The 24,499-nt window shown below is 32.2% G+C and overlaps 1 protein-coding gene and 1 pseudogene across 1 annotated transcript; both read left to right on the top strand.

The window, feature by feature from the left end:
• Positions 1-1,056: 1,056 nt before the first annotated feature.
• On the top strand, positions 1,057-11,332 carry LOC147398332 (cytochrome b-c1 complex subunit Rieske-4, mitochondrial-like; annotated as a pseudogene).
• A 6,284-nt stretch (positions 11,333-17,616) lies between these two features.
• On the top strand, positions 17,617-22,472 carry LOC147398331 (putative beta-1,4-xylosyltransferase IRX10L). The gene is made up of 4 exons (XM_086447489.1): positions 17,617-18,124; positions 20,010-20,398; positions 21,074-21,315; positions 21,645-22,472. The coding sequence occupies exons 1-4, from the start codon at positions 18,019-18,021 to the stop codon at positions 22,156-22,158; spliced, it is 1,251 nt and encodes a 416-aa protein (XP_086303615.1). The 5' UTR covers positions 17,617-18,018; the 3' UTR covers positions 22,159-22,472.
• The last annotated feature ends 2,027 nt before the right edge of the window (positions 22,473-24,499 follow it).

The following is a 24,499-nucleotide window of genomic DNA, read 5'->3' as shown; positions in this document are numbered from 1 at the left end:
TAAAATTTTGTTACTTAAAGTTAAATGCTTTACTGAAGAGAGAATTTATAATTAAGTTTAAAAAGCAAGATTCAAGGGGAATCGTTTCAACTTTAGGGGAGTTTAGGTGAATAATACTTGGGTTTGAGATCCGCTCGATTAAAGGCTCTAAAAATAGTAAATGGATAATTATAAGGTGCAAAGATGTTGGACTCCATCAACATTATATTACTTCTTTTAAAAGATAAAAATACTCGTAATTTAATTGAAAAATTAATATTATAATATTTGTTTGTATATTGTAAACCTGAAATTTGTGGTAGGCTTCATTATCTTTTCTTTTCTTCCTTTACCATTATTTTTGTTAACCATCATATTTTAAAATAATACAAAAGAGACCAACAAGGTTATCATACCTATTTTTACTATTTTATTATTTCAAAATATATTATTCAAATTGTTAAAATATTTTCCAATGATTTTTTTTTTTGTTTAGGTTGAAGAATCTGACCGTGAAATTCTTTTTAGAGAATCTTGTTTTATATATATATATATATATATATAATATATAAATAAATTGTGCCTCAACCATTAGAAATGAGGAGTATTTTTGTCTTTTTTAAATAAATAATATTTTGATGATATTGGACAATACAATTAGGGATCGACTACTTGCACACCACCCAGAACTGATTGCACCCCCATGACTTGAGAAATCCTTACTGCATTCTATTGGTATGATTGATTGATTGCACTCCCCCCAAAAAATAAAAGTTGTACTCCTTTGGTCCATCATCTTTTACTTGTTCACGTGCAAATCTCAAGGTGCAGTAGGAAGGAGAAATTTGAAGGAATTTTCTCACATTTTCAAATGTAGACATGGGATGAGACTAATAAATGGATTTTATTTTACAAGCTCTCATACAATATAAGCCTAACTTTCATTTCATATGTTTTTTTGGTTGCTAGTGGTAATTGAGATGACATGTACAGCATGGTAAATTTGTGGCTCTTTGGTAAATGGTTTGTTAAATTTCACCATGGTTTGCTTTAGAGCCACTTGTCTCAAAACACGACATGGGGCTAACACTCGATCTTCCCCCAACTGTGGCTGCTGTAAAAAACCCAACCCCGAAGATTGTTTATGATGAGACTCACCATGAACGTTTGCTCCCTGGAGCTTGAGGAGACCCCAATAAACAGGTATTTGCTTACTTAGTATTTGTTGGAATTGAGAGGGTTGAATTTGAAAACCCTTTAATATTCAATTAGTTTTAATCATATGGTAAATCAATTTATTAACCATAGGGTAATTCAATTCCATATTTGCTTTATGTTTTATGTTTTTTTACTTTATTGCTTTAAGTTTAGTTGATAGTTTTGTTTTTGCCTTAAGTAATTTTTAGTCCCACATCAAATAGGAGAATAATTGATTTGCAATTATTATATAGTTGTACTTCTAATAGTTTTAAAGTGGATAGAAGTAGTGGGCGGGCTCACGCGCGCATAGCGGCCCAAGAGGAAAACCCAAAGTTTCAATTGGGATTTGGATCCACCAGTCCAAAAATCTTTGCACGTGTGCACAGGGTGGGGGGGTGCAAAATCTCGGATTTATACCTCATGTGAGTGTGCGCAAAGGTCCAATTTTATTTAAAAATTATACTAACCAGCACAATGTGTCTGTTCGAAACCATCGTATTCGAATAGGTTTGTGATTATTTTAAACAGTCACTTTCTCTCTATTTATATCTCATGTTTAGTCGATTTAAAAACACTTGATCTCTGATTTTTATCTTACTTGATTTCGACTATCAGTACACTTTATTATTCGTTCTGAGAGTACACAACATCATCGAGTTTGAAGTTACATTTCTAATTTAGAGTACCCTATTGGAAACGTGGGTTAGTGTATCCTGGAGAACAAATGCCTGTAAATTGTGGTACCGTAACAGAGGCGAATTTCATTTTAGGATAGAGCGTTGTGTATGCCTCAACCATTTTATTTAGGTAATATTTTTTTTCTATTATATTCATTTTGAAAATCAGGATTTTTCAAACTTCTCTCTCTGTCCATAAGAAATCAGTACTCAGTAGTATTTAATAATCTAAAACGAATTTTCTGTTAATTACTGATTTCTATGATAACAATCTTTAATTTTGTGCACAGTGAAAAATCCGATAAATTCGATGGAATAATTTTAAATCTAGCAACAAAACATGTTTTATTTAACAACATTTCATTTAGCTCATATCATCACTCAAGAACCAATTTTTTTGGATGATGATGAGGAGGACCAAATCAAAAGAATCGAATATCGAAAATGGAATATTCCAATTTCATGTGTCAGAATTATATCCTAAATGGATTAAGTATTGTTCTTTATAAAATGTATTCCTCTATTGAATTTGCCAAGACATTATGGGAATGTAATACCTCGGATTTTCAACTCATATCTCGAGAAAATTGAATGGTGAGATTTGGCGAAAAATATCGAAGGATGGACTTAGAGTAAAATACTCGAATATTGTTATGATTAATTTCAAGAAAAATCAACTTCACCATTAGGTTCAAAATGATCGAAATATATACGTTAGCCTGTAAGCAAGTTCGGATGGAAAAGTTATAGAATCCTCGAATTTCGTGTTAAGTGGGATCCAAATAGTGAAATTTTCGTTAGAGGGAGAATCAAGAAAATTCGACGTCACCATTAAATCCGTAGCAAAAAATTATTCAAAATGGAATACTCGTTCGTCATTTTTCGAGTCCGAATGGCCGAGTTGTCGAAAAAACTAGGAACAATGAAAAGAGAATTACGAATTTACCCCTCAAGCCTTTTATTTAAAAGAGAGTGGTTTCTTTTTATTCTTTTCTCTTCTACTCCATAGAATCAAACGACAGTCACTTTTCAACCCAAGGGTGGTTTCGACCCATTTCTATCAAGTACTAGCATGATCGAGGCTGACTTGAACCTCGACGAAGAAAACAAAGTTGTCGGCCACGATGAGGACAACAACTTCACCATCTTTGATTGTCCATTCTCATTCGTTTTTCCTACCCTCCATCAATAATCAACTGTATAGTGCGAATGAAACTCTACACCTTCCATCCAAAGGTTCCATCGAGTAGGAGTTAGAGTTACCCTTTATTGTAGAAACGAAGAAGAGCATTGTCGTCAAATGCTTTGCAAATCTTCGCCTATTTTGCATCCAAGTTAACCCAACCTCGACTCTCGAGCCATCCAACCTTGATTTGTAGTGCTAGCTTATATCCTTGGCGTCCACAACAGTAAGGGACTCTCAATTCTTAGTAGTAACTTTAGATTTCGAAATATGCATTTAGGTTGTTTTAACAAAACTTATTGTTTGTTTTAAATCGTAAAAATATTTGTTTGAATTGAAATTCATGCTAGAAATAAGGATTTGATATGTTTTATCTATGTTTTAAGTATTGAATTCGTGGGTGGGTTGAAGGATTTGAAGAGCGGAACAAAGATCCATAGAATGGATCGAAAAACCCAAAATTCGCGAGGAGGTTCAGTGTTGTCGGCAGGACCGTCGGTCCCACCGATGACCATTATATCGGTTCCACCGATAGAATGAAGCTTCTGCCATCGATAGTTACCTTCTATCGGTAGGAACAGTCGATTCCACCGACAGAAGAAGCTTCTGCCACCGACAGTACCTTCCTGAGTCAAAAATAGACTCTGACTCTTGTTTTGCCCTCCTCATTGCCTATACTTGATTTCTCACCCTTTATTTCATTAAAAATATTTTTACTTTCCATTTACTTTAAATTATTTAATGAAATTACGATTTTACCCCTAATTTCAGAACATTGGGAATGGTTTCGAGATCCGAATCTCAAAGGATCAAAATCCAAATTTTGGTTTCAAGAACAAAACGTAGTTTTTGACATTTTTGACAAATTTTCAAAATGTAATAACTTTCGCATTACTTTGAATTAGATTACAAAAACTATATGGTGTCGAATCTCGTGATCGAGACTTTCATTTCGAAAAACTCGTTTTCAATTTCAAGAACTTTGAAAATTTGAGTTTCCGACACTTAGCCAAATTTTCACCAACTTTCCTTATTTTTAACAGCTTTGGTCCCGTGTATCGCTGGGATCTCATTTTGAATAAACTTTGATGATTTTCGATGGAAAGACCAAAAATGACTTTGAACGATTGAAAATGAATGGTTTGACTTACGAGACGAAAATTGAGAATATCGAGATAATAAAAAAGGGAATGAACGGAAAAATATCAGAATCACACCTGAGGGGTGATGTCTGCATTTTACATTGTATGTTGTATGTAGGTTGGTGAAAGGATATACAGGTTATTAATGAAAGGGTTGCATATTTATCTAAGATTATGTTAGCGCATGCGCTGAATACTGTTATTTATGTTTAGGCCGGGTGGCCATAGTTGCATGGTAGGAACTGGATATACATTTTCAACCCTGTTCTATTAATTTCTCTTTTGTTTTAAATGAAAAATCATATATATATATACACGTAGCTATTTTGTGAGCTGTTAAAGGATTTGTGAATGCCTGAAGAGATAATGCGTCACATCATCCGAAGGCGTGTACTATCCTAGGATGTACGGTAGGGACAACCAAGCTCATACGTAGTATGGGACGCGTATGAGAGTGGAGTCACAACTGGAATCTAGGTCTATTCCTTTCTTATCTTTACTAGTGAACGTGTATTGTAAAGGTGGTCGTATATGAGTGGAGTGTCATTTGGAAATCACATGTACCCCTGATAGGCATAGACGAAGATGATTAGTTAGTGATCACTAACAATCTAGTAGTAGTCGAACGTTCTGACACATCGAAAAGAGACCCATTGCTTACGGTCACGTCAAACGGTCAGCCTGAGTCGGATAAATGGTCCTGCAAGCGTGGTAAACAACGATCAGTCACAAAATCAGGAACTACAATGTTATTGAGGAATATCATGTCCCGACTGGGAGCAATCCAATCGTGAATCCCAACGCTCAGAATCCATTACTCCACCACTTGTACAATGTATCTGTTGTTATATTTCGAATTATAAACTGAAAAACATGTTTATTATTTCAATGTTGTCAACTGTATTTGCATAAAATAGAATATGTATAATGAGTATGCCTGATTGATGTTATTTGAGATTTTAAACTGTTTAGTTGCTCATCCCTGGCTATATGTATCAGTTGATTGTATTTTATTTTGTAAAACCTTGCATGTATTAAAATGTTCAGTATGCTTTATTCGATTATGTTTAGGGAGGGTTATTAGTAGGAATTGGTTGTGGACTTACTGGGTAACTTTTGTTACTCACCCTTTCCTTCCTATTTTTTTAGTTTCAGCACTTGCAGTTACCGAGGCAGGCGTAGAGTCAGTAATTGAGAAGTATCTGTTGGTCAGATCGACGATCACAGTTTATTGCCTGGTGAGAACTAGGGCTACATCCCTTAGTGTTGTCAGTTTCATCTAGGATGTATGTAGATTTTTGGATTGAGAATTTAGGCCTATGTTAGAGTGAAAGTATTTTGGTAAACCTGTATATTGTTAAATCTTCCGCACTCTGATCTACTTACATGTTAGATGTAATTAGTCTTCCGCTGTTAATTTCCTATGTTTGCATCTGTATATATAGGTTTTGTTATATTAGATTATTAGGTGTTGTGTTCCGTTGAACGCTTACATATACAGAGGAGGCCATGCTAAAATTTCGAGGTGCCACTTAGTACCTTGAATATTTGGCATTGGGATTTGTGTTAGTGTTCGACGGGGCATCACAAGAAAATTCTTAAAAGAAAATATACTCTAGAAGATGCCGGCACAAAGAAATTTGTTTTTGAGCATTCTCTAGATTTTAAGATGGTAAACTCTAAGTTAGTTGTATCACAATCTAAAGAGCTCCAAATCCTTATTCATGAGATTCATGCTGAAGGCATGAGTATAAATGAAAGATTCCAAGTTGGATTGATAATTAAAAAATTACCACCATCTTGAAAATATTTTAAAAATAATTTGAAACATAAAATAAAAGAAATGGGAGTTGATGATCTAGTGAAAATACTTAGAATTGAAGAGGATGACCAAAAGAATGAGAAGAAGAGTGTAACAAATTCTATGATTTTTAAAGCGAATGTAGTGAAAGAAGAATTTTTCAAATTCACTAGAAAGTTCAAACTTGGATTCTAGAAAAAATATGTAAAGAAAAACTTGCATGGTCCAAAAATCAATATTCAGAAGATTAAGGAAAATTATTATTTTTGTAATAAACCTGGACATTGGGCTAAGAACTGTCGCAAAAGAAAAAATCAACAACACCATTAGAAATATGAAGAAGTCAATGTGTCTGAAACTCATAACCTATCAACGGTTGTTTCAGAAGGGAATCTAGTAGGAAATACCAATGATTGGTGGCTGGATAAGGGGGCCACCAAACATATATGCTCTGAGAAACATGTTTTCTTCTTACAACAATGTTGGAGATGAAAAATTATTCATGAGAAATTCTTCCACATCTGCTGTGATCGAAAAAGGAAAATTGAATGTGAATTTCACATCTGGCAAAGTTCTAACTCTGAATAACGTGCTTCATATTTCAGACATTTCGAAGAAACCTAATTTCAGATTCTTTTTTTAAGTAAGAGAGGTTTCAAAATGGTATTTGAGTATGATAAATGTATAATTACAAAAATGGAATGTTTGTGGGCAATGGCTATCTATGTGATGGGCTATTTAAATTCAATGTAATTTCTGATTTTATTAATGATATTATTTCTTCTACTTATGTTTCTAAGTATTCCAATATTTGACATATTAGATTAGGCCATGTTAATAATAAATCAGTTATCAAATTAATGAATAATGGTATGATTCCTAAAATGCATATTGATACATCTAAAAAATGTAAAATTTGTATTGAATCAAAATTTGCTAAAAATTCTTTTAAAAATATTGAAAGATTTACAAAACCTTTAGAATTAATACATTCTAATTTGTGTAATCTCAAATACGTTCAATCTAGAGGCAGTAAAAAATATTTCATAACTTTTATTGATGATTACACTAGATTTTTTACGATATATTTTTTAAGTAGTAAAGATTAAGCGTTAGAAATGTTTAAAATTTATAAATCTGAATTTGAAAATCAACTTGAAAAGAAAATTAAAATTTTAAGATCTGACCGATGAGGAGAATATGAATCTAATCATTTAACTATATTTTGTCAAGAAAATAAAATTATACACCAAACTACTACTCCTTATTCTCCCCAATAAAATGGTGTTGTAGAAAGAAAAAATAGAACTTTGAAAGACATGGTTAACTCTTTACATGTTAGTTCAATAGTACATTTAAATTTATGAGTATAAGCCCTTTTAACATCTTGTTATATTTTAAATAAAATTTCATTGAAGAATTATGAAAAATCGCCTTATGAACTTTAGAAAAGTAGAACACGTACTTTTAAATACATGAAAGTGTGGGGGTGTTTTTAGCAAAAGTGGCTGTCCTTTACCTAAAAGAACAAAATTAGGTCCTAAAACTATAGATTGAATTTTTATTAGATATGTTTTAATAGTAGTGTATATCAATTTCTGTATATATAAATCTGATATAAATGATATTAATCCTAGCACATTAATTGAATTTAAAGATGTTGAATTTTTTGAGAATGTGTACCCTGGTAAGGATAAAATTGAAAAAATATTAAAAAAATCTCACATTGAATTATCTAATAATGAACTTAGATAACAAGAATCTGATATAGAACTTATGAGAAGCAAGAGAACTAGAATAGCAATATCCTTTGTACCTGATTTTATTAGTTTTCTCTAAAAATGATATCCTCAAACTTTTAAAAATGCAATTTCAACACTTGAGGCTCCATTTTGGAAAGAAATTATAAATAATGAAATGGATTCAATTATGAGTAATAACACTTGGGAGTTAGTTAATTTACTTCCTGGTAATAAAATAATTGGTTATAAATAGATTTAAAAAAAAAATTAAAATCCAATAGAACTATAAATAAATATAAAATTAGATTAGTAGTAAAGGGTACAAACAAAAAGAATGCATTAACTTTTTTGACACTTATTCTCCTGTTACTAGGATTACTTCTATTAAATTCTTATTATTATAGCTTTCATTTATAATTTAGAAATTCATCAAATGGATGTAAAAATTATATTTTTAAATAGAAAATTTGATGAAAAAATATATATAAACCAACCAGAAGGATTTATAATTAAAGGACATGAAAATAAAGTTTGTAGATTAATTAAATCCTTATATAAAACAAGCTCCAAAACAGTAGCATGAAAATTTTGATAATGTAATGATATTAAATGGATTTAGAATTAATGAAGTTGATAAGTGTGTTTATTATAAAACTATCGTTGATTCTTATGTGATTATTTGCCTATATGTAGATGACATGCTAATTTTTGGATTTAATATAAATGTTATAAATCAAATTAAGAAATTTTTACATGAAAAACTTAAGTCCAGCTAATGTCATTCTTGGAATAATTTTTTTTTAGAAATAATAATGGATTTGATTTATCACAATCTCATTATATTGAAAATGTTCTAAAACGATTTAATCGGTTTGATTATATTCCTGCAAAAACACCTTTTGATACAAACTGTAAATTGATGAAAAATGTTGGTAAAAATGATTCTCAATTAGAATATTCTCAAGTTATTGGTTGTTTAATATATATTATGAACTGTACAAAGCCAGATATTGCGTATTCAGTAAATAGATTAAGTAGATACTCTAGCAACCCAGGAGATGATCACTAGGAAGCCTTTGTGAGAATCATGAGATACTTAAGGTATACCATGAGTTACATGCTACATTATAATATGTATCTTGTCGTATTAGAAGGATACAGTGATGCCAATTGGATATCAGACTTGGAAGAGTCAAAATCCACTAGTGGCTATATTTTTACACTTGTAGGTGAAGCAATCTCATGAAAATCCACCAAGCAAACATGCATAGCTCGTTCCACTATGGAATCTGAGTTTATTGCCATGGACAAGATTGGTGAAGAAGCTGAGTGGCTAAGGAATTTTCTTGTTAACATTCTAATTTGACCTAAACTAGTATCTTTTATATCTATTTACTGTGACAACCTAGCTACCATTGCAAAGGCCCAAAATAATGTATATAATGGCATGTCAATGGATATTAAACAGAGACACAACACTGTAAAACAACTACTCTCTAATGGAATTATTTATATTGACTTTATAAAATTTAAGGAAAATTTGGCGGATCCTCTAATCAAAGGATTATCTAGAGAGTTAGTTGCATCGACTTCGAGGGGAATGGGCCTAAAGCCTATTAATTAAAAATTACTTCAATGGAAATCCAACCTAATTGATTGGAGATCCCAAAAAATAGGTTCAATAGGAAAATCAGTTGAATGTAATTTAAAAGAAAACACTAACGGAACATAGTGTTCCAAGTCCATTCCTATGAAGTGTTTAGTGCTACCTGTAAAGTAGAAAGGTTGAAGTATAATTCTTAATGTTGCCTATACTTGTAAAAGTGGAGTATAACAGGATACTTCTCATAGGCACACCTAAATAAGTATAGAATTGAGCCGATTCTATGAGAGTTTAGACTAAGCTCTCTAAAGCACTTATGATATCAGGTTATGTTTAGGGCCAAAATGAACACCATCGATAGAAGTTGATAGTTGTTTGAGTAACCTGTGTGTATAGTCTACTATTTTGGTTTACACTAAAGGTTGGCAGTTCAAGGCTAAAAGTCTACTAACCGACTTGTAAATCCGATAGACTTATCATAGGTAAGGGTCAAGTCCAAAAGACACCTATACTGAAATATGGTTGCTAAAAAAGTGCTTTCACATTTTATATATATTTTTATTTTGTGTTTTCTGCATTCATATGGGGGATTGTTGGAATTGAAAGGGTTGAATTTGAAAATCCTTTAATATTCAATTAGTTTTAATCATATGGTAAATCAATCTATTAACCATAGGGTAATTCAATCCCATGTTTGCTTTATGCTTTATATTTTTTTACTTTATTACTTTAAGTTTAGTTGATAGTTTTATTTTTGTCTAGAGTAATTTCTAGTCCCACATCTACTAGGAGAAGAATTGATTTGCATTTCTTAAATAGTTATACTTATAATAGCTTTGAAGTGGATAGAAGTAGTGGACGGGCTTACGCGCGCACATGGGGGCCCAGAAGAAAAACCCAAGGTACCAATTGGGATTTGGATCCATTGGTTTGAAAATTTTAATGCTTGTGCCCACCTACGACGTGCACGCAGGGGGGCAAAATCTTGGATTTATACCTCATGTGGGTGCGCGCAAAAACCCATTTTTATTTTAATTTTCAAGGCCTAATTTTATTTAAAAATTCCAGACGTTTTAAATTATGTTTTGAACCAGTGTGTATATAATTTTATTTTAAACCAGTGTGTATATTCTGAACTAACACAATGTGTCTGTTCGGAACCAGCACATTCAAATAGTTTTATGACTGTTCTAAACAGTCACTTTCTCTTTATTTATATCCAATGTTTAGTCAATTTAAAAAACTTGATCTATGATTTTTATTTTACTTGATTTCGACTATCAGTACACTTTATTATTCGTTGTGAGAGCACACAACATTGTCAAGTTCGAAGTTATGTTTCTAATTTAGAATACCCTATTGGAAACGTGAGTTGTTGTATCCTGGAGGATGAACGCCTGCAGACTGTAGTACCGTAGCAGGAGAAATTTTCATTTTAGAACAATGCGTTGTGCATGCCTCAACCATTTTATTTAGGTAATATTTTTTCTATTACATTCATTTTGAAAATCAGGATTTTTCAAACTTCTTCTCTTTCTGTCCATAAGAAATCGGTTTTCTTAATCTGTTTCCTCATAATTAGGTTTGTATTGAGTATGTCTCCTAGCAAGGATGTTCTTGCACTAGCCTCGATTGAGGTTGACCTCTTCGGAATTGAGCCTAGGTCCACCGTTACTGTCAAGTGGTGTGGTAAGCCTATCTTCATCAGGCATCGAACTGAAGAAGACATCAAATTGGCCAGAAGCATAGATTTGAGATCACTTTGTGACCCAGAGAAGGATGAAGACAGAGTTAAGAAACCAGAATGGCTTGTTGTTGTTGGTGTGTGCACTCATTTAAGTTGCATTCCTATACCTAATTCCGGGGACTTTGATGGATGGTTTTGTCTTGCCATGGTTCCTACTATGATATTTCAGGCAAGGTATGTAAAGGTCCAACACCGTTCAACCTGGTAGTACCCAGGTATGACTTTCTTCATGAGTACAAAATAGTGGTTGGTTTGTAACTAATTAGGTAATTATCTTCTTTGGGACAAGTTGGATTCTAGTTTTCTTTAATCAGAATGTTGTGTAATTATTATTTTTTGGTTGTTGAAAGCTTTTGAATATTTGCACTTAATGTAACCTTGTACATTAGAGAGAGTGAGGCTTGAACTAGTCATATAGTATGTTTCCTTTTTTTGGCCTATTTTGTTATGTTCCAAGTGTTTTACAAAACATGGTTCAAAGTTCCATTTTTTTAATTTTTTGGAATTTTTTTTGTAGACCATTTCAATTTGGGCTGAGGTTGGAATGAAATATTGTCCCCAAAATATTGAATGTTGCTAGAATGATCGGAAACTTCTTTAGACAAGATTTTAAACCTCATTATGGACACCATGATTGTTCAAGTCTAAATACTAGTGGGGTTTGGATCATAAAATAAATAAATAAATAAAAACCCTTAATAATTATAATGGTCTTAATGATCTACTCAACATTTGGTTGATTTGAAATATGGTGCTTTCCGACAATGGGTTGGGAATTTAATCTGGAAGACAACTTCTAACTATATTTTTTTTCACTTTTTTTTTGGTGAATTCCCTTCCAAATTTGTCGTCTTTCCTCATCTAATGTTTGAAAATACATACACCTTATTACAATGAATACATCTAGTATATATACATATTTTTTCGCTTATTTTCGGTGAGAGACTAATCCAACGGTTACACACACCACCCCCTCTCGGAAAGTCATACGTGCAACTGGTTGAGTCGAGGGTCTTGTGAATTCATTGCTTTATCATCAAGGCTCTACTTGTCACTAGGCCAACATGATCCGGTATACCAATGTACATCTTGTTACAATAAATATTTTTTATTTACTCTTTTAATACCCTCCCTTGAACAAAGTCTTTGTGAGATCACTAAAATAAGACTTATGATCATTTGATTTGAAGAGAATAATAGGGTTGCAAATCAACTCTCATAGGGGAAGTCCAAAGAAAAGAAAGGGACATGATAAATTGGTCTCTGTTGGACCTTGAAAAAATCTCAAGCAAGGTTTCATCACGGGTTCAATCATTGATCATTGCCTTTGTTTAGACCTCAGATATCACAATCCTGTTCAATTATATGCTTCATCATTGGTTGGAGTTAGGATTTTGATGGTTTCAAAGCAATTTTTAGTGTAATTTAGTAAAATTGTCGATATTAGATTTACCCTAACAAAATGCAAGATTAGGCTTCAAAATTTAAATTATTAAGTCAATATTTTGAATAAAATCAAGCTTTCACTGTAAATTCTTTAAAATACGAAAGCATTTGACTATTTTTAGAACATATCGTATGATAGGTCATAAATTGGAAGAATTTGCACCTACTCTGAATTTTCGGGAGCATATAGGAACCGATAATAGATATCATCGTTAATGTGAATTTAAGGATTACAATAAATTGGATCGGATTTTACAATTTTGTCTTGCAGTATCTCGATGGGACATGAACTTGAAGGAGGTTCAAGAAATTACTCTTTTTCAAAGGGACAATTATCTAAATTTGAGTCCACTTGAACTTGAATTTGAGGTTTGACCTTGAAAAATTCACATTCTAGGGTTTTTTTTTTTTTTTTTTTTTTTTTTTTGGGGGGTGGGGGGAGGGATATTCTTGTTCACTTTCGACCTCTTAGGTACAATAAATATAAAAAATAATCAAGATCGATATCTATGTTTTGGCCAGATTTTAAATTGCATCCATTTAGCCCAATTTAAGAGAGTAACTCACTCAAACTCCTAACTAAACCATTTTCTAAGTTACAAGTAGTATGTTATTTAATCTCCAACCAAAAAGTACCACAATAGACATTGTATCTTGTTATAAGAACAAGATACATGTTAAGAAAAATAACTTGAAAATAAAAAAGAAAATTGTTTTGAAGCATATAATAATCTAAGTTGTCTTATAGACAATAGATGCCTCCACTTCAAATAAACACAAAGATGCAAATAGGTTACTGGTGAACTTGTCTTCAAGATATAACAGAGCCAATTTTATCATAATGCATATTTCTTCAAAATTTGCACTATTTTGAGAAAATTTGTCACACTGTATCTCAATACACGAATGCCATTTTTGTAGAAATTAGAATTAAAATTATATTTTTTAAACAAAATTGATCTCTATAAATAGAGAATAATTTAAAAGTCACATTCATTTGTAAATGTATTAAGAAACTCAATAAGTATGAAATCCATTGGAACCGCTAGGCACTTATTTGGATCAGAGAGTCCGTTACGCACCCTATGGGCCCCTTCAACACTTTTTGGGTCGATTTTGGAGCTTATCCAAATTTGGACGCCCCCCCTTTTAATTATTTTTTCTTTCTCTCTTTCTCACACACACACTCTCTCTCTCTCTTTCTCTTTTTTTTTTTTTTTTTTTTCTTTCTTTCTTATATATATAATAAAAAAGAATTATTAAAATTTTCATATAGCTAAAAGCCATTTGGAGCTTTCAAGGAGAGAGTTTTTTGAATGAAGAAAGAATTGAGAATAAGTTTTTATTTATAAGTTTAAAAATCTCTCCAAAAAATTTAGAAAACAATATGGGATTTACAAATTATTTGAAAAAAGAGCCATTAAGTACTTTTACAATCTTCAATCCATGTGAAAAGATATGAACCAATAGAAATGCTCTAAATAAAAAATACTTTCTTTTACTTGAATTATAAATTCAACTATATGAGGTTTAATAAATTCAAAGCGATCATCCTTTCTATCTCTAATCTTATTTTCTTCTTTTATTTTAAATCTTTGAAAATCTCATCTAGAGTTTGCAAATTCTTATTGTAAGACAATTTTTCTATAGTCTTTCCAACTAGATGATAATTTAGAGATAATTGCACCCATCTGGAAACTTTTGAGAAGTTTAATAATTTTTCCTCCATCTCAATAATAATAAATTGCAACTCTTGAACTTGTTCAAGAATAGATTTATTTTTTATCATTTTTAAAATCAAAGTATTTAGAAATTAAAAAAAAAAAATTGTACTTGTATTTTCGATTAAATATTTTTTCTCTAGTGAGTGCCATAATTATTTGACAGTTGTGCACTTGTAAAATGAGTTGAACAATCTGTCAGTCATTGCATTAAGTACATGGTCCCAACAATCTAGATCATCATATTGCCATTTTCGTTGAGTGTCGATTTGATCAGAAGTGCATCTGTTGAAATAGTTGGACATGTTGTTGTAAGGACATATGCGACCTTAAATTGCCAGAGCATAAAGAATACCTTTCGTTGCCATCGTTTGAAATTCGACCCATCAAAATGGTTAAGTTTCACATGGTCTTGATTCATAAATTTGATACTTTGTGCCATTAGAGCAATATTTTGATGTCTATAAACTGTTGAGAAAAATAACTTGAAAATAAAGAAAAAAATTACTCTGAAGCACGTAGTAATCTACGTTGACTTATAGACAACAGACACCCCCACTCCGATTAAATACGAAGATGTAGATGGGTTGTTGGTGAACTTGTCTTCAGGATACAACAGAGCCTAGTTTTATCACAACTATATATTTCCTCAAAATTTACACTATTTAAAGACAATTTGTTACATAGTATCTCAAATACACGAATGTCATTTTTGTAGAAAGTTAGAATGAAAATTATATATATTTTTTTAACAGAATTGATCTTTATAAATAGAGAACAATTTCATAAATTTTACTAATTAAGGCCACTTTGGCGGATACAAAATCAATAAAATTTATGTTTCTCTAAATTGTTCAATAATATTTACGTGATCTTTAGATCAATCTTTAATGTTCCGCCAACATGATATGGCATAAAGTTTTGATCAATACGCCGAAATTCAACACCAAATTTAAGGTACAATGAGCTAGGAATTTTAAAATTTTATTTTATTTTATCATAATCTTGTACCAAAATAAAATTAATACAATAACCAAAATCTGAGTTCAACCGCTGAAATTAAAAGGTGACCCAAATATGAATTCAATTACATAAACGAAATCTTGTAATTTCATAAACCAAAATTTGGAATCATATATTTACAAGAAATCTGAAATTTATAAGACTGAAAATTGAAATCATATACTAATGTAAAATCTGAAATTTCCCAAAACTGAAAATTGGAATCATATTCATATATGAAATCTAAAATTTATAAAACTAAAACTGAAATCATATACATATGTAAAATTGAAATTTCCGGAAACCAAAAATTGGAATCATAGTCATATATGAAATCTAAAAATTGAAAATTGAAATCATAAACATATGTAAAACTAAAATTTTCCAAAATTGAAAATTGAAATTATATGTAAAATTGAAATTCCAAAACTGAAATCATATATTTATACATGAAAAATTGAAATTCCAAATACCGAAATTATATATATACATGAAAAATCGAAATTCCAAATATCGAAATTATATATATACATGAAAAGTCGAAATTCCAAATACTAGAAATTGAAATCATGTACATACATGAAAATTCAATAATTATGGTTATATAACGAGATCAAGAAATTGACACAAGGATTTGATTTTAAATCATGAAAATTTTTTATTCATTAATAGTAGCCAAGATATGGAGATTCAAAACCTATCGTTCTGATACCACATGTTATAAAATTTATGCATTCAAATTTTAAACACTACTTTTAATTGTCTTAATAAAATCTAATCAATTATATATCTCAAACATACCATTCATACTTAGTTTGTGTTATTGCAAAAATTGTTGATTTAATATTTTGGAGGTGTGTCCTTCAATATACGTTCCTTGTAACCTTCGAAATCTCAATCAAGTTGATCTTTTTTTATTAGACTCACCTTCCCCCTTCTCTCTATGCGGATCAGTTGGATTTGTGATTAATGAATGTCACTTCTTTTATAACTCCTTTTTTTGTGCGTTCTACACAAATCGTTCTCTATTCAACAACTTCAATATGGGGTAGCCGATCCCTTTTATAGATGAAGATTGAGGGCCTAGAATTATTCTTTTAATAGGTTTCCTATCCATCAAGATTTCCTACTAATCTATAAAGAATATAATAATTCTAATTATATTGGGTTTCTATTAATATTGATATCTATTATTTTATAGAATTCATATGCAATTTAGAAACCAAAATCATGGAGGTCAACCAACTAAGGTCAATGAGACCACAACGTTACATAGGATTCTAACAAGAGGTGCATATTGAATCATAGATTTTCACTTGTATGTCAATGAAAAACATCTATGATTCTTATCATTTCACACTTTTCAAATGTGGAGGTGTACCCAGAACCATAGTCACTTTTCATTTGTATCACGGTGAAAAGCATTTATGATTCCTAAACACTTCCACATCAAAAAAAGTGTGAAATGAGGTCAATTTTGAGGCCACTTCTTCATTATTCTTTGGTAGTTACATGTTCTATGGTTCCTACCCTTGTTAGCAATCTCCCGTTTAATTCTTGAAAAATTCACGAATTTTTCATTTTTTTCAATGAAAGTATTATTCTCCAGATTATTGAATTATTCTGAATAATTCACGGATTTTAAGTTTGAAAAGAATAAAACAGGATTTTTTTTTCTTACGAATTTTTATAAAACTTAGTGAAAAAAAAAAATGCTATTATAACTTATTGTATGTTGCAAAGTGTAAACTTGAAAATTGTGATATGTATCACAAGTCAACTTTAAAGCGACCATGCTTCAAAATTTTGGAGGAATCCACATTTTTTATGTGATAAATGTCTCTTTTATCTTAAAAAAAATAATGACATGTCCCTCTACATTTATTTGAGATTACACCTTAATTTTTCAAATTGAAGATTTGTCCCTTGACTTTGGTCTTCTTTTAAAAATCAATGAAACAATAACATCAATATCCTCATAATCTTCCACCATCATTATTATCATCATCAATTTCATTGCCACCATCACTATTATATGGCTGAATTTTTTAAATGAAATGAATAATAAACGTATGAAGCATATGCTGCATTTTTTTTCATTTTTCGAATCTTTGGACAAATTTTTTACCGTATATTTGCAATCCAAAATCAAATAGAACTCAAATTTTTTTCGTATTCCGAATGACTAACAAGAGCTCCTATACAATTTTATGTCAACATGTGCGATATGATGTAAAACTTGAGTCACTCCAGCACGACTCTTTCAAGCAGATGGTACTCCCCTTTTCATCATATCAGTCTTCTCTAACACACCGAATTAGAATAACCAAAATGCCCTCATCTTGTAACCAAAACATTTGATTTTTCTAGGGATTAGTTGAGTAGTGGTTCCATTAGTTCATGTTTGTTGGTTAATGAGCATGACTTCCCATCAAACTCAAGACAGAGAAGAGAAGCAAATAGCTTTCAGAAAGCCTACATAGATTCCTACGTCTTTCCTGAACATTTCTTCTCTGTTTCTTCAAGCAAATCCTCTCTATCTGTATCCACCCTCATTCTCTTCTTTAAAACCTCTATTTCTTATTCTTTCACCAAACCCAAAATTTAAGAAATCTCTCTCAAGTCTCAACCACTCCGCCAGAAGACATCTCAACGACCCCTTTTTCCATAATTAAGCTTTCTGTTCCTCATTGGGTCAAATTTTAGAAGACCCATTTCTCTATTTTCCAATTTGTTGATTGTATGTGATCAGTGATTGAGTTTTGGGGGAAGGAAATGAAAATTCCAAGTTGGGTTTCTGTTTTTGTTCTTCTTTATGCTATTTTTTTAAGGATTAGTGCTGTGGAGCTCGATCAGATTCATCAGACAGAGCGAATTTCAGGTGACTTTCTTTGATTTCGTTGAGTTTTTTTGTTGGGATTTCAATTTTTACTTGTTAATTTTTGGTTAATGTGAATGTTTTGTAAGTCCTTAAGTCTGATTTTGGGTTTAGGGTTGAAATTATTGTTTATGGGCTTATTTTGTGGAGTCTTGGGGTAGTTTTATATAATTCTATCATGTAGTTGAAATTTAGGGATTTTTGGGGATCTGTGAGATTGAGGGCTATTCTGTGTTAAAATAATTATAGAGTGGGATTCAAGCTTTATTAATTGTTGTTTTGGGATTCAATTATTGATTCTCAAGCTTTATTTGATGTTAGTGTATAATTGAAATCCGGCAACTTTTGTTTACGTAAGCTTTGATTTCGTTTTAATGTGGATGTTGTTTGTTCAATTTCAATCAGTTTCTAGGTTTATAAAGTTCATGCAGTGAAATTCAAACATTGATGATTCTCAAATTTTTATCTAAATTGGCATCTGTTCTTCAATTATTGTAATAAAAAAATTCATTGAACTGAAGAAATATATGTTTTACCTATTTTTATTGGCAATTCAGACAGGAAAATAAGTAATAGTATGACAGAAAATGCAAAAATAACCAGAACTATCGGAGGGTTTCTAATTACTAACCCGAACTCTCCAAATGGGTAACAATCCTGCTCCCAAACTCTGATTTCATGATTTGGGTGCGGATTTGCCTCTGGCCTGCTCTCCCATAATTCCATCATAATGCGTCCAACTTCTCAAGAGCATGGTTCATAAGATAGATGAGTCCTTGATTCTGACCTCATCATTGTGGCATTTTTCTTTTCGTTATAGTAAAACATTGGTTTCTGAGCCCATGATAAAAGGAAAAAAAAAAAGTGTAAATCCATTGACCTAGAATCATCAATCAGCCTGATTGTTGGGGTGTAGGCTCACCAAGGGATGGGAGAAATATTAATGGGATCATTGGGCCTAAAATTATGCCACACAAGCACAATTGTTTTGATCAAACACATGAAGATTTTTGAATTTGGTGCTTCCATATTCTTGCCTCATGCTCTTATCACTTTGGTTTCTAGTTGTTTTCAAAGGTTATTCTGAAATCCAAGGTATTTATGATTGTAATGGGTTTTTTTTTTTCTTTGTCTCCAATGACATGGGAAGAGGCTTTTTCTCATACTTCAATCATGGAGTTTTGTTAAGGTGACTATAATTGGAGTTTGTATTATTTGTTTCTTTCTTCAGCCACCATGGAGGGACCTACTTGATTAAGAAGCATCTGTCTATGAACAAGCTATACTTATTATTTAAATACTTATTTTGCTTCTACATGCCTCCTTGTAACATAATTGAGGCATGCCATTACTAAATTTCAACAAAAAAAAAAAAAACTAGTTGCATGTATTGTTGTAGCACAGCACACTATAGTTGGAATTTGGCACCCGTTCTCCAGAACTCGTTGATCAAACTGAAACCTAACTGAATTGACTTGTTTGCTTAAGCGTGTGGGTTTCCAGTCCAAACTTGAAATTACTCTTATTTGTCTTGTCGAATGCCATTTATGATATTTTCTATGCTTATAGCAAAGTATTGATTCTCTGCCCCAAGTATCTATTATAAATTCAAAAATGTTGTAATTCAAATTTTCACAAGAAAGTTTATATATCATCAGAAATTAAATTGTTTTTTTTCTTCTGAACTTCTCCTCACATAATCCTTGTGTGAGATTTTCATAAGAGGTTAATATTTATGGTTTTATGAAATTTTTTAAACATTAAACTTTTATTTTTGTGTATGTATTGAGATGGTCCGGTTTCTTAAAAATTTCAATTACTAAGAAGTTCCCGAGATCTATGATGATGATGCTTTACTTTTTTTTTTCTTTTCTTTTTTCAAATATAGGGAGTGCCGGTGATGTCTTGGAAGATGATCCGGTGGGAAGGTTGAAAGTATTTGTTTATGAGCTTCCAAGCAAGTACAACAAGAAGATCCTTCAGAAGGACCCCAGATGCCTCACCCACATGTTTGCTGCAGAGATCTTCATGCATCGGTTCCTGTTGTCGAGCCCTGTCCGAACGCTCAATCCCGAGGAAGCCGATTGGTTTTACACCCCTGTATACACCACTTGTGATCTGACACCCAATGGGCTACCATTGCCCTTCAAATCTCCACGGATGATGAGAAGTGCTATACAGTTGATCTCTTCAAATTGGCCATATTGGAATCGAACCGAAGGGGCTGATCACTTCTTTGTTGTCCCTCATGACTTTGGAGCCTGCTTTCACTATCAAGTAAGAAACTAAACCTTCTCTTTCTCATCTCTAGATGCTATGACATGGAAAGTAGCCCTCCCTACATGGTACACAAAATCAGGTAAAGAGGGGGTTGTGAGCCTCCAATTGGTTTCTCTTGCTAAGAATTTACTGAAAACTGAGTATATCTAAGAGACTTATTTTAAATCGTTCATTGTACTTTAAACTGTTCACTTTTTAGATCCTCAGATTGGGTCATTTAGGTCTAAGGTCTAACCCCAAAGGGGTGGCCTAGTGGCAAGCCGAGCCTTGATAAGCCCCTTAGGAAGGGCAGGTCAAGTGTTCGAAACCCCACAAAGAAATGAATTCCTTGGGGCCACCCTACAGGGTCCGGTTAAACCTCGACTCAACCAGTTGCATGTAGGACTTTCCAAAGGGTGACCGTGGGATTACTCTCACCGAAGGGTGGGGATACCCATGATAAGCGGAAAAAAAAAATTGAAAAAAATAAAGTCTTAAGATCTCACAGGTTGGACAATCCCCCTTTATGTGTCCTATCCTAAGAAAGTATTTTTGTTTCTTTTAATTTTCATACTTTCAAGTTGTAATGAAATCTGAAACAAGTCCTCTTTAAGGTGCAATAATCAGGCAAGTAGTTAGTTCTTAAAAAAAAATTGTAAGTCATCTTATGGTTTGGTTAATTTCTTGTTTTAGGAAGAGAAAGCTATTGAACGCGGGATTCTTCACTTGCTCCAGCGTGCTACATTGGTTCAGACGTTTGGACAACGGAATCATGTTTGTTTAAAAGAGGGTTCAATCATGATTCCTCCATATGCCCCTCCGCAGAAAATGCAAGCTCACTTGATCCCTCCAAACATTCCTCGATCCATCTTTGTTTATTTCCGCGGATTGTTTTATGATGTGGGAAATGACCCCGAAGGTGGTTACTATGCAAGGTATATTTCTTTAAGTTACAGGATGTGCTTAACTCCATTGGGAACTTATTTTTTTGGAGAGCTTCTATTGCCAAGCTTTTGCTAATTCCACCCCAAGATGTGTGCTAAATCTTTAGTGATTTACATATGAATTGGTGTGGCGTTAGCAAAAGTTGGTGTGGCAATAGAATCTCTCTTTTTTCTTTTCTTTATATTTGCACTAGTTCATGACACTACCCTTTATTTCCAACTGAGTTTGCATCTCAATGAAGGTGCCTTGTGTAGCAAACATGAGGTTTTGGGAGCTTGAACTCCTTGTTTATATGTTTGTTTGTTTGTTGACTACACAGAGGTGCTAGAGCAGCAGTTTGGGAGAACTTCAAGGACAACCTTCTATTCGACATCTCTACAGAGCATCCGACAACGTACTATGAAGACATGCAACGGGCTATTTTCTGTTTGTGTCCACTAGGATGGGCCCCTTGGAGTCCTAGATTGGTTGAAGGAGTAATATTCGGTTGCATCCCTGTAATCATAGCAGATGACATTGTCTTACCATTTGCGGATGCAATCCCATGGGAAGATATCGGAGTGTTTGTAGCCGAGGAAGATGTTCCTAACTTGGACACCATCCTTACCTCAATTCCACCAGAAGTAATATTGAGGAAGCAAAGATTACTTGCAAATCCTTCTATGAAACAAGCAATGTTGTTCCCTCAACCAGCTCAGTCAAGAGATGCTTTCCATCAGATATTGAATGGTCTTGCTCGTAAGTTACCTCATAATAAGAGTATTTACTTGAATCCAGGAGAGAAGATCTTGAACTGGACCGCGGGTCCAGTGGGCGACCTAAAACCTTGGTAGCATGAGCTACTCTCAGCCAAACGTGGATCCTTATTATATTGCAATTCATCGTTTCATATAGGCCCTACGTCAGCGGAGCTGTTATCTTTTTGATCAAGGTGATGTCCTCAACTAAAGTGTAAATCCTCATTTTGTTGAAATCAGTTACATATAAATTCCATTTTCTTAAGATGTAGGTTGGTTTGTCCAGATCTGTATTGTTGTTGTTGTTGTTGTTGAAGAAGAGGCTAATGTATCCCATTCACTTTTCAAGTTTGAAGGACTAGTTTTCAGTTCATTATTTAAAAAAATATATACATCTGAATAGATCTAGATATGTGATTTTCTTCTTAAATGCACCTTAATTTTTGAGTAAATTATTTTTTATTAGACATTTGAAAATGGTTTAATGTATTTTTCATTAATAGTTGATTTGCTTATTTTTGGTGGGAAACCTAAAATTCCAGTTTAAGGCTGAATTTCATTTTCTCATCCAATCCCATGGAAAATTGAAATTCATCTCTCCCTTCAGAATTTTATATTACCAATCAAAATTTCAATAGAATCAAATTTTCATCGTAATTCATCAACAAAAAAATGTTGACTTTTGATCAACGGTCCTAATCTTGCAATTTACAAGGAGATAAATCTAATATTATCAATCCTAATCTTGCAAGGGGATGAATCTAATATTACTAATTTTACATGATGTATTACTAAAATTCCTTTAATTTTAAAATAATGCCGGTACAAATTACAAACACTATTTTATAAGGGTGCAACTTGGTCTACTTCAAATCAAGAATCGTACCAAATTGATGGTTTTGGGTTAGTTTGATTTGGTTTAGAACAAGTTGTGATTTGATTTTGGGTTAAGAAAATGGTAAACTAATTAATTTGGTTCGGTTCTCAGATCAAGGTTTGTATAGAACCGAACAACTTGAGAACCAAACCATTTGTATAATAAATAAGGGGCGGTTCATGGGACATCTGTAAAAACAATGGTTTTTTAAAATATGGGTTAGAGGTTTTGGATTGAGCTGATTTTTTGTGAGGATGGTCACTATCACGAGAAGATCATCGTCACAAAAAAATCAGTTCAATCTGAAACACTTCTAAATCCATTAAAAGTGATTTACAAATTATTGGCAAAAATTGGTAAAAAAAATCGATGGTCCACATTTTAAATCACTTTTAATGGGGTTAGAAGTTTAGATTGGACTGATTTTTTTTTTTTAATTTAGATGATCTTCCCATCATTGAGAATATTCTCACAAAAAATCAGTTCAATCTGAAACTTCTAACCCATATTTTGAAAATTTATTAATGTTACATTATTTTTACATATGTTTTTTCACATGTCGCTTGATCCGTTCCCAATAAATAAATATATATTAATTTTTTATGAATTATTTTAGGAGTTAAAGACATAGATTAATGACGTTTGTCGATGGATAGATTAATGACTATCCATTAATCTAATTATAACATAAATTTCATGGTTATTATTTATTTATTTTTCATTAGAAATATTTTCTTTCCAAGCACTTTATAGGATACTGGCAATCAGTAGAACCAAACCAAATTAACCTTAGTTCGATTTGATTTGGTTATATGGATTTTCGGTTTGATTCTTATTTAGTGGGTTTGGTTCCAATTTGACCCTAAGCCAAAAACGAAGTTGCACCCCTACTATTTTATACTACCAACAATGTTGCAGGCTAATGTGATAAGATTATTTAAAAGAACTGCCATTGCCACATCAAATTTTGTTAAGGCCACCCGAAGATGTGTTGCTAATCTTTGGTGATTTACATACAATTGGGGTGACGTTAACAAAAGTTGGTGTGGCAATAGAATCTCTCTTATTTTATCTACTCACTTACTTTTAATAAAATGTCTTTCATCTTTTTAATTAATAAAAAATAAATAAATGAAAACATTACTAAACTCGTTTAAAAACATTAGATACATTAGATACTGTGAATTTACCCCGATTTTGATATCTTTGTTTTTTTACTTCTCTTCAGCTAAACATTAGATACATCTTCTCAAGGGCCGATTTAGAGTGGGGGCACTTTGTCCCCACAATTGTTTTTAAAAATGATAATTTGATAGTTTGCCCCCATAAATTTTTGACAGTTGCCCCCCACCTACCCCAATCCTCAAACATGTTTTTGGATTGATTAGAGCCCCTTTATTTGGTTGATATTTGGCACTTGCCTCCCCAGGATGACATTGCCCCTTGACTCAGGTCTTTTATCATAGACTAATGATAAGTGCCCTAAATACCATTTTCTTCAACTTCTAATAAAAATCATTGAATTTTCTCCTCAATCTTCAACCTTATTGGAGTTTAGAA

Source organism: Akebia trifoliata, chromosome 7, assembly GCF_017979445.1.
Source record: "Akebia trifoliata isolate Shusen 1 chromosome 7, ASM1797944v1, whole genome shotgun sequence".
Taxonomy (NCBI): Eukaryota; Viridiplantae; Streptophyta; class Magnoliopsida; order Ranunculales; family Lardizabalaceae; genus Akebia; species Akebia trifoliata.
Note: the sequence above shows the minus strand (reverse complement) of the source record. Positions and strands in the feature narration are given on the sequence as shown.